A 13,781-nucleotide genomic window follows, 5' to 3' on the forward strand; every position below is an offset into this window, starting at 1 on the left:
CAGCAGCCTTCAGGCTTTTTATGGAGCTGTCATCCTTGCAGGCCTGGCAGGAGAACAGCTGCAGAGGAGCTCACTCCCACCGGGACACAGCCGCAGTGTGCTCACACTGCACCTTGATTCAATCGCTGGGACGATATGAATCAATATATATATATATATATATACTGGTGCCTTGTTGAGAAAAGTACAACTTGTGTGCCATCAGGAGTACCTTCACAAACACAGGGAGAGCACAACTCGAGTGCACACAGAAAATTATCAGTGTATTTTAAGAGGTTAAGCAGTAAAAAGTTTTAAAAGACAGGCATCAATCTGAAGTGTTTAAGTAGTAAAACTGTAGAATTTGAAAAGGTGGTAATGAGTACCAATAGTTCAGTGTCAAGTCAAGGTTGTTGTGATCTTCGACTACAAGTGTAGGTCATATTTCACTACTTAAAAAGTACTACAAGCATTTCATCATAAATATTAAATATAGCAGTAGTTGGACAATTCAGATCAGAAGGACTAGTAATGTTTTTGAAGTAGTTTATTTCCATGACGAAGTACTTATTTAGAAGAAATTCTAGCTGTTGTTTTGGTAGTAGAAGAAGTAGTACTGGTAATATACTGACAGTTGTGTTGGTATATATGAGTAGGCAGAGATGCTGTAGAAATCTACATGTTGTCCATATCAGTACCACAGTACAACTGAACTGCCGCTGCAGTTTAAGTAGTACTGGTGTTAGTATGAGTGTACAGAGAAGAAGTAGGTTTTTTATGTTTTGTCAGGGCAAGGAGAAGCTGGAAAGCTGTTTGCAAATATAGCCGCATATAAAAACATTCAGTACTATAGCCAGAAGGTGTAGTGCTACTAATAGTATGGGATTCTATCATATGTTTGAATTATTGATGGCAATTCTGAATCATTTGTTTTGCCTGCCGGTGACTGAGCTGAGGATTTTCATAGCAACAATCCTTCAGCCAAATTCCATCTGCCTTTGTAATAGTTTCCAGTATTAACTGTTGTGTTTTAATTCTCTCTATAGTAACGAAAACCCAGGTGTTTGTACTCCGCATGTCGCTCATCAGTTGCTGGTGCTTGAGAAAAAAACAGTGACGATCTGTGGGGATGTGAGGCACCAACTGCCCACGAGATATAGATTTTATTTCTTACAAAACGGCCCCACATGAATCCTCACTAACATTCCTACCGATATACAAGTATACAGTGCTGCTGGAAATCTAACACCAATAGTGCTTACAAATATACCCTTGATTTCATTTTAAAACAAATAACAAGCGGTCTGACAAATATTGCCAATAAAGCATAAACCTCTTGGCCAATTCGCCTGAATTAGAAAATACGCAGGCCTTCAGAATAAATAAGGAAAACATGTTGCGCTTATAGGCTATTTAAAAAAAAAAAAGTGCCTTAATCATTTTATACAGTATATGGACAGGAGAGTGTTGACGTCCACGAGTAAAACACGTTGTAGAGGAGAAAGGGGGAGTCAGTCTGAAGAAGGTGGAGGGTGTGTGCATTTGTACAATAGGGGTGATCCTCAGCGGGTCAGTACCGAGCAGCTCACAGTCTCCTGCTGCCTCTGGACCGCGTGACACAAGTTGCTTTAGACTATGATGATGATTATTATTATTATTGGTGTCGGGGGGGAGGCCGTCCTTGTTCTGTAGTCCGGCTCGGAGCGCTCCTGCTGAGTCCAGTCTGTGCGCGTCCATCACATGACGCACGGCTTGATGTCCTGGTAGGAGACCTGCTGGTGGTGGTAGTAGGAGCCGCTGCTGGGCGAGTGCATCGCCGATGACGTCATGGCGTTGAAGGAGAAGACGAACTCCTTCCGGTCGCACATGCTGGGAGACTGGGAGTGGTACCGAGGAATACCTGCGGGAGAGCGGCCGTCAAAACACTTTAAACATTTGAAACATTTTAAAATCCTAAAACTCCGGCGCGAATTGTTTACCGAGAATTCTTTGGTTTCTAACATTGTATTACTTCTTCTACAAATGTTAGCCGTCATGTTTAAATATTTTTAAAACATAGCTAGTATGGTATTATAGAGACTTTTCCTTACATCAATAATAATAATAATAAAGTTCAATTTATAGCGCACTCTCATATGGGTGGTATTGAATTTGTTGGTCAACGTATTTTAATATTGCATTAGAATTAGTTAATCAGTTTTATTAATTTATCATGTTTGGAATATTAATTTATTCGAAAAATTATTCGTTTAAAATCGAATATAAAACATAAAGTTAGCATGTATATAACAATTTTCCTTGTGGAATTATTGAAGTAATTTTGATTCTGAATAAATAACATGGACATTATCGTTACTATAGTGGTATCACAATACGTGTGCTTGCGTGTTAGTTAGATAGTATTGTTAGTGACAGTGAGACGACTCATGAAACCATCACGCTACTACTAGTACAAATGACAATATTAATAATTTCCCTTTTAAAATAGCTTATATATATATATATATATATATATATATATATATATATATATATATATATATATATATATATATATATATATATTAATTTATATATATAAACACGCGCCCTGATTCTCTGGAAGACCATACAAAAGAGCAATGTGGATAATAGTGGTAACGATCACTGGCTACTTCTACTTATCTGAAACCTTTATGACCACCACCAACAGCAGCAGCAGCAGCAGCACAGTAACAGCACTGTTGGGCAGATCTTCGGATAAAGGCTGGAATAACGTGTGTGCGCCTAATGACATGACAGTTAGCGAGGATAATTGGCCGCGGTCGTCTTCGCACGCCAGTCCCGCAGGGCTGCAGGCCCCCGGGCGAGGACGCCTGGACCTGGTCGCTCAGCTCGCTCCGCTGCGGAGACGCTTGCGGGTTCTGAACCACCGGTTTCATTTTGGAACATTGATCTTTTGAGTCGCATCGTTTCCCTTTACGACCCGTTTATTGAAAAACTCATCTCTGTTGACTCTGGGGCAGAGATTTCATTGCTCTTAGAACTTGTGCATCAAAAACACACTCCGTAAGTCTCCTGCTGTGGTGTGATCTGGTTTCTGTTGGTTATTTACTGCCGCGCCACGTCAAGTGCTGTGTACTTCATTGATCATCAGCTCGCCATTGGGAGAAGAATATATGCTCACGGTATTAAACTCTTAAACGCCATGTCCGTTAACAGTTGAGCAAGTAAAGTTTTTTGTTCAATTTCAATGTCTATTTTAGTATTGAATAAAGTCACGAAACTAATACACCTGCATGAGCATATGCCCATTCATCTCTTGAGAAAAAAGTATTAAACATTACTTTTTCTTGGGCATATTTAAAGTGTTGTGCCCCTCAGTTCAAATATAAATCGACTGTTGAATTGATTTTCAAAATGAGTGAATTCCTAAATGAAATTATTATTATTATTATTTTCATAATGGTTATTATAATCCAACTAAAAATGTTATTTAGATGGTCGCCCTCTTTATTTGGAAAGATTGTGTATTTCTCCAATGTATCAGTTTTCACCTAAGTTTGGGACAATAATGTAACATAAAATAGTATTTCACATATTTTGACTGGTCGTTCTGGAGTAATATTTGAATAATTTATTCCAATTGAAGTCTTCATTAAATTGTACACACCTCCCGGTAATATCCTTCATTTATAATAACACACATAAACTGTATGGCAACACAGCGTTATATATATATGACTTTATTATTTTCCAATGTTGAGCCATTTTTTGCCTTGAAAAACGTCGAACATTTTTATTTGTACGGCATAATCGTATATAGTATTATCTTGTTAATTTTAAGAAAAAAACATGCCTACATTATTGTAGTCATTTTGGGGGAACAAACGCGCGTAGACCAGTTCATTGTTTAACCATACCAGTCTGCAGTTTTTTTTAATACACAAAATACACAAAAAAAGTCTTTGTTTCTTAATTTTTAATTCTCACTCACAGAATATGTGGGCGAGAGAATACAGGGTCGTCCTACCTTGCAAGTCTGTGCTGTGGGAGTTCTGGTGCAGGTACTGTTGGTCCAGTGAGTGGGTGGGTAGACTGGGCTGCAGCGAGTTTCCTCCCGGGTTACACGGAGACAGAGGCTGCTGCTTGATATACGAGGCCCCGTTGTTGAGGGGAGCCGGCGGTCCGGGGGCCCAGGCCGGGGCCGAGCTGGAGTAGACCGGGTGAGGCTCCATCACCCCCCCGCTGGTCAGCAGCGGAGAGGCGGAGTTGTCGTGGTGCGGATACTCGGGCCCGGCGGAGCCCGCGCAGCTGCCCATGTAGGAATGACCCCCGTTGCCGGACGTCAAGTGCGTCATGGAGTGTCCGGACAGCGCCATCGACTCCATGTTGCCCGCCAGGTGCCCGTTCATCATCCCGATGCCGGTGTCCAGCGCTGCCAGGCTGTTGGGGGGGCAGGAGAGCCCCCCGCCGCTGCCCTGGAAGTTGTAGGAGTCTGCGATGTGGTTGAAGCCCATCATGCTGTACATGGGCTTCAGCGCCTGGCACTTGCGCCTGAAGCCCCGGGGTCTCCTCCTGAACGAGCCCTCCTCGAACATGAACTCGCTGGCCGGGTCGATGGTCCAGTAGTGGCCCTTGCCGGGCCTGCCCAGACCCTTGGGCAGCTTGATGAAGCACTCGTTGAGGGACAAGTTGTGGCGCACCGAGTTCTTCCAGCCCTGGTAGGAGCCCCGGAAGAAGGGGAAGCGGCTCTGTAGGAACTGGTAGATCTCGCTGAGGGTTAGCCGCTTGGTGGGAGAGCTCTGGATCGCCATGACGATCAGGGCGATGTACGAGTAGGGAGGCTTCTCCGGGCGGCGGATCCCCGCGTTTGTCTTCTTGGTCTTCGTGGTGGAGGAGGCGGATTCGACCACCGACGTCTGTCCGTGAGGCTTGTCCGGGGCGGACATGCTGCTCTGGGCAGGAGTCTGCACCGGGGGCTGCTGGACCTCTGCCGTCATCGGTTCCACTCCCAAGTGGAAGTTTTATCCTCCGAGGAAAACGACGAAAATCAAACTCGCAGACTGAGGCGAAATAGTCGGATCCGGACCGTCCAGCTCCTCCGGGTCCAGTCCCGCGGAAGAGTCTCGAACCAGAACTGGGACAAGACGCAGAACAGGAGCAGTTTCCACTCGCGAGGTTGTCTGTCGTGCGTCCGCGGACTTTTCACTTATCTGTTGCCATCAGCGCAGTGGAAGCTGGAGGTCTTGGACATCCTGATGTTGGGACCCGCCCACATCCCTCCCCCTCCTCCCCCTGGTGGGCTGCAGTCGAATATGAAAAGTGCAGCTTCACCAAGACAATATCTCCCACTCCAATGATTTTAACATGACTTTCAGCAAAGTAGAAACACCGCGAGAAATAGAAACTCACACTCACCGCCACATTAAAATCAAGTTTGCTCTGTCGACTGGCAGCCGGAGAATATTTTAATAAACCTTATAATAAAAGAGATGATCATCTTTGAATTTTCTTCTTCTAAACAGTACTGTTGTGCCATTGTACCAATGTGCTCGTGTTCTTATCAAATAATTGAAAGCTTCATATTTTCGGGAAGGTCACGTGTCAATAAATATCAGCAACTTAAAATACGCGTTTATAGTTCACTGAAACACGAGTTGCGTCAATCATTTTCCCAGCATGTCGTTTCATATTGCTGTTTACATGACGACACTACGGGCCCTGGCTCGCAACCATAGTTTTGAAGGAATATTTATTTCAATCCCACATCATACATCCACCCAACAACAATTCTTTTATCATCAACCTGGTCTGAGGGATCAAAAAGAGAACTGTTCTTATCGTTTCTTGAAATTTCTATTTTTCAAAACTTTGATTTGTTTGTGTTCTATCCACACAAAATGAGTAATAAATGAAGGGATTTCATTTGATATGTGGAAAATGTGATTGTTTTATATGAAAAATATTTAAGAAGCCGCTACTTCCCCGAGAAAATTAAATAGAAATAAATGAAAAAATATTTTTACATTTACATTTACATACATTCTACTCAAATCACCGAATAATTAACAATTCGAATAATCTTGTTACTAGTTTTCCCCTAATCAGTTAACAGTCCTGCGGTTTTTATTTAAAAAACATCTAAAAAAAAAAAAATCAAATAAGTCCATAACTGGATGAAATGTAAATTTCACGTTCTAAGCTCATGAAGCGTTTTTTTTTAAATATTAAAACTGAAGCAGCAACATCGTAAGGGCCATAACAAAATTAAAGACCATGATCTGACATGAAAACAAGCAACATTTGTATGCTAGAAAGTTTAATTAAAAACTATCTTTATTATTTCTTAAACTATATATTTAAAAAGTAAATCCAAACCATCTGGCGCACAGAACTTTGTAAAGCCACTGTTGCGTCCTTTCTGCCTCAATAAATGAGTACAGAGTTGCATTTATGTCCGGATGAATAATAAATATAAATAATAAAGTTTTCTCACTTTGTTTCACAGCGTATTTATTTATTGCTGATCTGAAGTTTTGAAAGGACCCCGCATCCTCTCCAAACAGCCGCAGTCCCCCTCCTACTGCTGCACTGTCACTGTAACGTTCCCTCTCTTCAGTTATTTAATATTTCGACTAAATATTTTTGCTCTATAATAACAATTTACCACAGAACATGCCCCTCATATTCGCAGCCACCCTCCCGATTTCTGTAAAAGATAGACAGGAACATGGGCAGGATGTTTATACAGCAGAATGTAAACACGATCCGGGCTCTACTTTAAATAAAAAGAAATCAAGCTAAAGCTGCAGTGAGATCCGCTAATACCTGATCCGAAGCGTCCGTTTGCGAAACAGGTCGGATTTGAGGCGCAGAATGTCGTTTCAGCGGCACGAGGAGTTGAATTTGGAGTAGAGAGGTGGAGGTTCGGCTGGACCAGGAGTCCCGCGCTGGAGCTGGACTTTAAACTCGAGGTAAATGATTCCGATCTGAGGACGGAGGGATGTATTTTATATTATTTTTTTTAATTAAACGGTGAATGGAGTCAATATAAGATGCGCCTTTACTTCAATTTTCTTTACTGGGAGCGCTACTGAAAGACGATCCTAAAACTGTTGACAGGAGCTTATTGTTCCCCGGAGATCTACTTTACAGCAGCTTTGGGGAATTGCTGCACCTCTAACTTCTCTCTGTGTCAGAGACTCCCTTCACGCTTATAGTATTATGCGTAATTTGTACCGAGCGGTGCGTAAAAGTCCCGTGCGTAATTCCAAGGGCGCGATTTCACGCCATTTATTTATCGATCACATATTTTACTGAGAGAATCACAACAAATTGAACAGCTGTTTGATGAGAACATATTCGCAATTTACGTCAAGAAAGGGGAAACTAAATGCACTTTAATATCGAGATTAGGAATTAAAAGGGTTGGAACTAGTAAAGGAGCCGACTTTTTTTTATCAGCTCAGTAGACCACCCAGCGCGCCTCAGGGCCGAGCGCGCTCCCGTCCTCCCTCTGCCCACCACTGCATTCAATTACCTCTCATGACTTCATTCCATTAAGACCCCCCTCGTCTCCTCTCGGAGTCGTTCGTGTCGTGTTTTGATTCAGCTTCATTCGATTACGTTCTGTGTTTGTCGCCTCAAATTCGTGCGTCACATTGAGGATGAGCCGCTTCAGCGCCGCAGGAATCATTTGGGTTGTTCTCAATCGAATTAAACATGAAATTCAGCCTTTAAGGCTGATATTCCAAACGAAAGATTATATTGAATATCCTTTGGTTAGTATTAAATAAGAAGGAAACATTGGAAGATTGACTGTTGCGCCGCTCAGCGCGGGATTACCAATTACAGCGAGCAATTTTCTTTTAATTAGTGAACTATTCATACTTCAAAGTGATTTGTTTTAATAAAATATTTTGACAAATACAATAGGAAACAAACACCTGAACGTATTTTTAATATAATCTATCTTGAGAATTACAAATAAAAAAATTAAATTAAATAAGAAAGAACCCATTCTAGAACAAACTAAAATATCTGAGAACAGTTGTATATTGTGTATGTAATTTCATACACTATCATTTAATATATTATAGTATTAGTATTATTTTTTTACTCTTGCACACAACAGAACGATAATTTATTATTTTTGAAAAAAATACTAAAAGTCCTTATGAATCGTTGGACGATGATAATAAAATTGTGACTCTAATAATAATAATAATAATAATATAATCTAGCGCTTTTCTTGGCCACAAAAAAACATAATTTTTTCTCATTCCAAATGCGAGTGTGAAAACGTGAGCTTGCGCCGAACCCCGTCCTGAGGTCGTCAGTTCTTGGGTCAGACCCTCGCAGTTGCTCAATCGTGGTCCACCTCCTCCTGCTCTTGTTTCCATGACGTCTCCTGATGAAATATTTGACAGCTCTGCATCCTCAGGAATGCTCGGCCACTTTTGACCACACAGAACCAGAACTGACAGGGTTTCTGGACCGTCTGCATTTTGGACTCTCGCTGCACGTCAGTCTGGACCGGTGACCTTGAGTTAGTTCAGAGATAACCTCCACATTAGCATTCAACACGTTGACGGTCTGGAGAACCGCGTCAAATGGTTGTTTGTCTCTCGCTTAAGAAAAAAAAAACATAACAAAGAAGGTACTTAGAAGGGATATATAAAGTCTCAATAGTTCTAAAGTGATGGAAATGGTCGTGAATGGTTGAAAGAAAACTGACCTGTCGCTCATATCGGAGTGTATTTAGGGACACCGGGTTTTAAAAGGGCGAGCAGGGGCTCCTTTCCCCGTTCATTCTTCAGCATTATAAAGAATAAATAAATGGAATGGAACCACAAGTTCGACCACAAGCTATAATGTTGTTATATATACAGATAGGTTCTACTTCAGAGATGACTAAAAGTCAATAAAACAACCATCATAATAATAATAACATGATAATAATATAATATGGGGATGGATAAAATATCAAATAATCTCTACAATGACATTTAAGATATGCAACAAACATACAATTTCTAACTAGGTCTTCCCTCCAAGAGCATTTCTGTTAGGCCCCTTGAGTGTAGCATTTTAGAAAGCAGCGTGTCGTGGTCGAGGGTCCCCTCGTCACTTTCCTGGCGGTAGGTGGTCGTGTATATTTTGCTTCACGTGATGTTTATGTGGAGCAGGGATGATGGGGTCACTGCGGATCCCTGATTGCTGGAACTGGGTCAGAATTTCAACTTGAGTTTGATGGTCAGCAGTTTTTTTTCCAGTTCTGAGGTTGAAAAGTTTCATCAGTTCACTGATCAGGAGTCACAACAAATGTGAATTAGGGAGAATTTATATCTGAAATTGTACTTGATATTGACTTTATTGATCGTGGTTTGAAAGATTCAAGGTGCCTGGGGAGTGTCAGGCAAATACACAAAAGCCCCCTGCATCGAAACACGTCACACATAAATACACAGAGACAATAGACACTCATTCACAAATATGTCCATAAACAAACACAAGTGGCGACAAGTACTCACATACACATATACGTTTATAGACTCAGGACTCCTTTCCCTTGTACACACAGGCATTTTCACATGCAAACACAGCGAATGCACACACTCAGGCATACACACAAACCCGCACAGTCACAAGGAGGATCACACTTTAATACTAGTGCGCTCAAAAACACACACACACACGTAGGCGCTAACACTGAGAAAAACACACAACATTAAATACATTCTCACCATTCTCACATAACAAACGCGTCAAATAACTGGCACACTGATACAGTATACACACACAAATGCATGTGTTTACACAAGCAAACATACACATCAACACACACGCCTCACACAAAGTCATGCATGCAGACACCAAAACTGTTCAATGAACTGGCATCCGTGTGCAGACAGAAAAAACAAAAAAACAAAACAGTTGTAGAACACACAAAAACACATATACACACTCGCATACACAGTAAGCACACACACACTCATGGCCAGCCTCAGTACTGACTCAGACTCGTGCAAAAGTATACGTTTAGAAATCACTTCCCCATTAGTTGCCACCGAACACACTGTCTAGTTCTATCACTTAATATTGTATATTCTTAAATCCTCTCTGTCTCATATGTTGCAAAACCACCTCCAACTCAAACACCCAGCAGGCCGAGGGAGCGCAAGTGTGAACCACATTTGGACAGTTTGGTATTCAGGAAACTCCTGGGCTCCAGCTCCTGCTCACCGCTGTCCTTCACTCTGACCATGATCCGCAGCTTCACATCTCAGAGCGGCAGCAGCCTCTTTCATCCCCTCCATCATTTGTTTTCTTGTCAATAGCAATTTGTCAGATCTTGGCAACATTAGCGGGAGCTGTGATGGAGGGAGCCGTTTCCTCACAACAAACCGTCAGACTTTTAATTTCATATTTGCGCTTCGGTGCTTGGATGAAACATCTGAAGGTGATTCTGTTTGGTTTTATTTATCCCTGCATTGATTGTCGATTCAAAGGCAGGTCAGCCTGTCAGTAATGTGGAGTACCCGGAGGAAATCCTCGCACAGAGAGAGAAGAGTTTCAGTATCTTCACCCGAATATTATACTGCAGCAGTTTTAATCACTTAAGTCTTGTTACTTCAATGCCATTGCTATTGCTACCATTTTAATCCTTAAACTGCTGTTTTTACCTTCTCACCAAGCTTTTCCTTCTTATGAAAATACTTACATGTTGCCGATGTTATGTCATTTTATTTAAAATTTATCTTTATTATCACACTCCAAAAATTCTATTTAAAAACGTCAATCTTGTGACTTGATATTGAAAAGTAAATCTGAATCAGAATTAGGTTTGAATCTCTGTATTTATATATTGGTTACAAATCATGTTTGTGTGCCTGATAAATATCTCCATGGATGTCTGTATTTTAGTGTTATGACTTTTATATTGTGTGTGTTTAATACCTTTAAATATTGTTGTGACTGTGTTTCGTGTACTTGTGAAGGCCGATATTGTGATTTGTCGTGTTTGTTAGTTGTGTTTTTAGTCATGCTTGTGTGTGGGTTTGTGTGCACTTAAATGGCCATATTGTCATAACTGTGTATATTGTTTACTCATCAGCAGCTTTAATGTGGAGTTATTTTAAACATAGTTTTAGATTGTGGAAGTGTTTGGTCATGTGATCATGAAACTAAATAAACTAAACTAAACTAAAAAAAAAAGAAAAAACAAAAATCCCTGAAAAAAATGATGATAAAAAAATGATGATATTTATGATACTATATTTTAGCATAAACAATTAAATGATTTTGAAGTAGAGGAATGATTAAACATATTTTACATATATATATGTAAGTAGACATGTAAACACTGTTTTTATTTTATATAAATATATAGATATATTTTCATTATATATTTTTATAATTATTCTTAATCTTAAAGCTTGAGAAACTCTCTGTTGTCCTGAGCGTACCCTGCTGTCTGCGCTGACATTCTCATCTCTGCCATTGTCCACTGTAGATTGTTTTCCCTGGACGCGGCGTGCGAGAGTGGGAGCCGCTCTGCTGCCCCACCCTGCAGGCTGCACACCTCCCCGGGTCGCTCCGTCTGATGGCGACACAGACATCAATAAGAGGAGCTGAAGCAGAAAACCCACAGAGGAGAAGACAACAGAGTGATGGAGGGCAGACGCGGGCCACAGCTGGATCTGCTGCAGGTTCTTTGATGCGAAAGCCTTGATGGGTGCACATGGGGCAACGTCGATGTTTACACCATATCTCTGCTGTTTACGCGAAGCCTACCAACTCCTTTTCTCTCCGCTCTGAAGGGGGATTTTCCTGTGGCAGGCAGCTTCGGAAAAAGCAATTAAGAATTCCCAAACAGAAGACCACAATAGGAGATATCATTGGTGCAATGTGTGTTCCGTGTCGTCCACAGTTTTTGTCTGGAATGGGTTGGCTATTTTTAATCTGAACCCACCTACAGTCAAACCACAAGCTGAACGGAGAAGAGGAGAGAAGAGGAGGGGGGGGTTGGTAATTGCCTATTACTGAGCTCAAACTGTTCTGTTCTGCCATAAACAGCTCCGGTAGTTCACAACTTGATACTCCAGCCATCTCCATCCATATTGTCTGTGGGAACACGCAGAATCAGTTAGGAATGCTTTGGCTTGGTAACAGGACTCGCCTGTAATGCCCACATCTCCTCAGCGAGAAGGCCAGGGTGGGAAAAAGGCCCGGGGTGTTTCCTGAGTGGAGGGGGGTCCCAGCGAAGCATCACATGCACCGGCATGGTGTGACAGGGATCCTGCCAGGCCTGGGTGATCCGGTGAAGTGGGAGAGCTGGGCACTGCCAAGGATCATGTGTGTTTACTGACGGGGCGCTTTCAGGACTTCTCTGATCCCAGAGCTGCGCCACAGAGGAAGCTGAAAGGAAGAATGGATGTTGTGTCCCGTCTGTTATATTGGTGTCATAGATGAGAGACGCTTGAATCTACGCTTAAAGGCTTTCTTGTCTGGATATTGTGACCAGGCTTGAGGCTGAAAGCCAAGGTCCTGCCCAAAGTCATGGAGCTGACACCTCTGAAAACCGTGGTGTGGAATATACAGCGTGTTTTATGCAGACATCACCAGATTCCTTCATGTTATTGTTTGTGGGAGCCGGTCCCAGATGAAATGGGGATCAGAAGAAGGACACCCTGGACAAGCCTCTTTCGTCGATGAACTTCTGAAGGTGTCTGAACAAGGGGAGGACACCAGAGTGTCTGGAGGAAATCCACACTTACTCCTATTACCAAGGACTGGAAACTGCCTTGTTTGTGACCAGAACTTCATCTTCAACTTCATCTGTCTCCACGCATCTCACATCACTCATCCATGGTAGCATCTCAGACGCGTTCCCTGTGGAGTCGCAATAAATCGCTATCTTTGTGTGCTTTTTTAAAAAATTATTTTTAATTGCGTGTCCTTTTAGATATGTTATTTTGTATACAATATCATGACATGTCTAATGTTGAACAGCCATTTCTTTTAATGTAATCATCAATTGTATTAAAAATCATCCTTTGTGTCTTATCTAGCCGAGTCGTATTGGTCACTGTTGTTCATTAGCTTCTATCTGAATGGAGTCAAGAGGTCTTGACACACACTGGTCAAAGACTGAACTGGCAGAAATGAGGTTTGGAGTTTCAGTCAGGCACTGAGGACAGCCCGGCATGTTTGTTAGCATGTGGCTACTCTTGCTTGTTGATGTTGAGATGTGTTGGGATGTGAATGCAGAGGCTGGAGCTCAGCTGAAAGACATGAAGTGAAGCGGTGATAGTTGAGTTTGTTTTGGGAGGTTTGTTGTCATGACAAGTTTGTTGGAGGTGAGCATGTTTTTGAGTTGTGACTCAATGTGGAGCACATTCATATGCATGTTGTTTGAGGTCTTCTTTTGGATTTTACATTGTCTTTAAATGTAGTTTGAACAGATTTACTCTTTTTAACTGAACTCCATTTGCTGTTTAATAATTTGATGTTGCTGTCCTCTCTTTTTTTTTTTACAGACGTGGCCATTTTTCCAAAACTTTCCTGCCCGGCTGTTGCACCAGCAAGTTGTCGGTGAGTCCACAATCTCCAAGCCTCTATTTCAAATCAGCCTGCTCACTGGATTTTACGTAGCGTTTCAAGCTTAGCTAGTTTTGGTGCGTACAATGATGCTGATGGCGTCATTCACGGCGTCTTGTGTAAATGTTTTGAAGTTGAAGCCAGGAATCTCACCCTCTACCTGTCAGAGATGGTTTTATTTCCACTTGCTCCGGCCTCTTTCCGCCGCTCTGCTCAGT

At 41.8% G+C, this 13,781-nt stretch overlaps 1 protein-coding gene across 1 annotated transcript; it reads right to left on the reverse strand.

Annotated features, from left to right (window-relative positions):
• Positions 1–470: 470 nt before the first annotated feature.
• On the reverse strand, positions 471–5,169 carry foxf1 (forkhead box F1). Its single transcript, XM_053865461.1, has 2 exons — positions 3,992–5,169; positions 471–1,879 (listed from the first exon to the last, which is right to left on the reverse strand). Exons 1-2 carry the CDS (start codon positions 4,959–4,961, stop codon positions 1,716–1,718), a joined length of 1,134 nt encoding a protein of 377 aa, XP_053721436.1. The 5' UTR covers positions 4,962–5,169; the 3' UTR covers positions 471–1,715.
• Between the last annotated feature and the right edge of the window lie 8,612 nt (positions 5,170–13,781).

This window comes from Synchiropus splendidus, chromosome 5, assembly GCF_027744825.2.
Source record: "Synchiropus splendidus isolate RoL2022-P1 chromosome 5, RoL_Sspl_1.0, whole genome shotgun sequence".
Taxonomy (NCBI): Eukaryota; Metazoa; Chordata; class Actinopteri; order Syngnathiformes; family Callionymidae; genus Synchiropus; species Synchiropus splendidus.